We start from the raw sequence: 3,976 nt of genomic DNA on the forward strand, positions 1-3,976 counted from the left end.
GCTATAAAATCTGATTCAATTTGTTTTTTTTACAGAGGGTTTTCATATCATATCTGCTAGGAATCAATTGCAAGTTACTGGTACCATATTCATCCTCTTTCTTTTTCTTATCATCTTTGTTGATGCATGAATATTTATCCATCTTCTTATTATTGTGTATGTTGTCTTTTGTTTTTTTCAATTGCATGTTGCTGATATCATCTTCATAGATTAATGATTTGGTTTTTCTGTTGATAGTGGTTTTTCTTCTCATTACTACATATATTTTCTTTTGTTTTTATCAATTGCATGTTGCTGATATCATCGCAATTATAATGATTTAGGTTGTTTGTTTATAGTAGGTTGGTATTACTTAAATTTGGGAAAGATTTTTTAGTAGATTTGATTGAATCAGTAGGTAATTCATTTTGTTTATGACAAGCTTTGTTTGAGTAATTACTAGCTTCCCAAGTTCACAGGGTTAAGCTTTGTTGTGTGGCCAAGTTTCCTGAAAAGTTTGTTTAGCAATAGCTTACATATTCAGTTGATTATAGAATATGGAGAGTGATCAATCATCCAACCCCCAAACTGGAAGGACAACTTGGACTCCTCCCATGGATAGACTGTTCATAGGTCTAATGGAAGACCAAGTGCAGAAAGGACAACTACTCGATGGTCAATTCAGCAAATATGCTTGGACACACTTTGTTGATAATTTCAAGCAGATTTTTGGTTCTTCTTTTACCAAGGATGTGTTGAAAAATCGTATGAAAACTTTGAAGAAGAATTATGTTGCTGTGAGTACTCTTAGGGGTCAAAGTGGATTTGGATGGGATCAGTCGCGAGAAATTGTGATTGCTGATGATGCTGTATGGGATGATTATATCAAGGTTTGTAATTTATGTTATTCTTTAACAATTGAATGAATTTTGATTTTCGTTTTGTATTTAGAAGATATGTTAATAGGAAAATTTTATAATTCCACTTGCAGAAGCATCCTGATGTCAAATGCTGGAGGACAAAGACCCTTGCTCACTTTGATGAGTTAGCTATTATATTTGGGGATAATAGGGCCAATGGAAGGTATAGCCGTTGTAGGAATGACAATACCGTGCAAGATGATGATGACCATGATAATGAAAATTTAGATAACACGCAATCTCCGGATACCCCTCAAGAACAGAATGAGAATGGATATAAATATAAGGATGAGGACTTGCGTACATCTGACACTCAAAAAAGGGCTCGAACTTCAACAGGTCTGAATTCACGTCCTTTTAGAAAGACCAAAAAGAGTATAGGAGAAGGAATGGTAGATGCAATTCAGGTAATGGTAGCGGCTGTAAACAATGTTGCGACTAAGAAAGAAGAAAACAAAATTTCATCATCTTTAGAGGCAAGTTTAGTGTCCGCACTCGAGGATGTACCAAATTTGGATGATGATACTTTTGTGCGGGCGCTAGATTTATTGGAAGATGAAAAGAAAGCTAAGATTTTCATTGCATTGACTGGGAACAGGAAACGACAGTGGTTGTTATCGAAGCTCAATATTCCCGCATATTATCCTTCCAATTTAAGTGACTAGGTGTCTGATAGGGTGAAGTTTGGCCACATAGTATTCTCAGGGATTTCGAATTACTAGGTTATGTTTAAGTTTCTTTTCATTTAGTAGTTTGCGTCAGAGATTTAATTTGGTTAAGGTTTAAGTTTAGTGTTGTTATGGTACTGTAATAGTAGTTTTCCTTTCATTTTTCATGAACTATGTTCCTGTTCTATGAATTAAATTGAAATGTTTTTATTTTTAAAGTTTCCATGTTGATTTTTAATTTTCTGTGTGTTTTCTATTGATATAATGATTTTTAATCTTCTATATTCTTTCTGTTGGTAGGTACATATAAGATATCGTAATATGGCGAGTTCTGACGATGAAGAAGATTTGGTAGTAGTTGTAACAGCAGCCACAACAACACTAATTGCTATTTATTACCAAAATTTTGTGGAGAAAACAATATGCCATGATTCAATTCTTAGTGGTGCAGCTCATGTAGATGAAGTCTTAAATGGTCATGATGCACGATGTCAGGATAGTTTTCGTATGGAAAAACATGTTTTCTTAAGATTATGTGATATGTTGAAAGAAAAGGAGTTACTTCGTCATAGTAATGGAGTTCGTGTTGAAGAAAAAGTAGCAATTTTTATGCTTGTTGTTGGACATAATGAACGTAACAGGATACTTCAAGAGCGTTTTCAGCATTCAGGTGAGACAATTAGTAGACATTTTAATGCAGTCTTGGATGCTATTGTTGCATTGGCAGATGATTTTCTTGTACCAGCAGGGCCTGATACCCCCACTGAAATCTTAGAAAACCCAAGATTTTATCCATACTTCAAGGTATTTCATATCTTCAACCAAGCTTTATCACATAAACTCAATTAGTTTTTGTTGTATATATAAATATGTTTGTATCCACAGCCAACTAATTTTTACTCGTATTCTTTTCATTATATGATTGTATAGGAGCCATTGATGGAACACAAATACCAGCAATGGTTGGTCTCGACGAACAAGTCCCTTTTTGGTGCAGAAAAGTGTTCATTTCGCAAAATGTTTTAGTAGCTTGTTCCTTTGACTTACAGTTTCAGTATGTTCTAGCTGGTTGGGAAGGCTCGGCTGCTGATTCACGCATACTAGATTCATCTCTAACAAGATGCGATAGATTAATTGTGCCCGAAGGTATAACGTGCTATCATATATTTTTCATCATTTGTTCAATTCATCATTTACTATCAAAGAAACCCTCCAGTTGAATTATGTGTTTGAAATTCCTAGAGCATGACATTTAATCTCATCTGTGAACTATTTGTCTGTTTTTTTTAATGATTATTCCTAGAGCATGATATTTAATCTCATCTGTGAGCATGAAATTTTAATGATTATTGGGAACTATTTGTCTGTTTTTTTACACTTCCCATGTCTCAGTTCAGTGGTCTTCCAAATGGTAAACGAGTAAAATACGGGCAGTAACAAGGGTTTTGGTTTTGGTAGTTACTGTTGGTTTTAGCACTGCATTGCAATAGCTGCCATTCCTATTCCTACTGTTGCAGGGAAAATTGTACAATGTTTGTACTTCATTTTAGAATGGGGAAGAAGATCCTATATGCAGTAGAGTCTATAATCACATTTATGTTATATCCACGGAGAGCTTGATTGATAACTTAGACTTTTTTTGTTTGTACAGGTAAATTTTATCTCGCTGATGCAGGATTCGCCAATATGCCGCAGTTTATTACTCCATATCGTGGTGTCCGTTATCACTTGAAGGAATTTGGTGGAAATCGTCCAAAATGTGCAAAGGAATTATTCAATCTCCGACATGCATCGTTACGGAATGCAATTGAACGTGCTATCGGTATACTTAAAAGACGCTTCAGTATTTTGCAACTGCAGCCTCAATATCCATTCGAATCACAAGTGAAAATTGTACTTGCATGTTGCATCCTTCATAACCACATCCGCAGAGAGTGCATTAATGACTTGATTTTCGATGATGAGAACTTACAAAACCTACTAAACCGATCCAATAATGCAACAAGACAGTGAATGCTCTACACTTGGGAGAAATAGACAACGAGAAGTAGCTTCAGAACTTCGAACTTCAATCGCAGATGCAATGTGGAATGATTATCAGCGTCGCCGCCATGGCTAATGTTTGCATACTGTTGAGTTAGACTTCGATACTGTTATTTGCATATTATTGTTTAAATTGGATGAGTTAGACTTGGATACTGTTATTTGCATATTGTTGTTTAAATTGGATGAGTTAGACTTGGATATGTTATTTGCATGTTGTTTAAATTCGAGAGAGAAACAAACATGATTCAAGTTATACTTATGATTTCTGTTGGGTGATTGAGATGACGACTTCTATGTTAATCTGGGATAAGATAAAATTTGAGACAAACATAATTCAAGTTAACCAATTCCTAGTTAGATAAC

At 34.8% G+C, this 3,976-nt stretch overlaps 1 protein-coding gene across 1 annotated transcript; it reads left to right on the plus strand.

Annotated features, from left to right (window-relative positions):
• Positions 1–2,199: 2,199 nt before the first annotated feature.
• Positions 2,200–3,580, plus strand: LOC113331342 (putative nuclease HARBI1). Its single transcript, XM_026578059.1, has 3 exons — positions 2,200–2,371; positions 2,498–2,713; positions 3,219–3,580. Exons 2-3 carry the CDS (start codon positions 2,527–2,529, stop codon positions 3,578–3,580), a joined length of 549 nt encoding a protein of 182 aa, XP_026433844.1. The 5' UTR covers positions 2,200–2,371; positions 2,498–2,526.
• The last annotated feature ends 396 nt before the right edge of the window (positions 3,581–3,976 follow it).

Source organism: Papaver somniferum, unplaced genomic scaffold (genome assembly GCF_003573695.1).
Source record: "Papaver somniferum cultivar HN1 unplaced genomic scaffold, ASM357369v1 unplaced-scaffold_125, whole genome shotgun sequence".
In the NCBI taxonomy this organism is placed as follows: domain Eukaryota; kingdom Viridiplantae; phylum Streptophyta; class Magnoliopsida; order Ranunculales; family Papaveraceae; genus Papaver; species Papaver somniferum.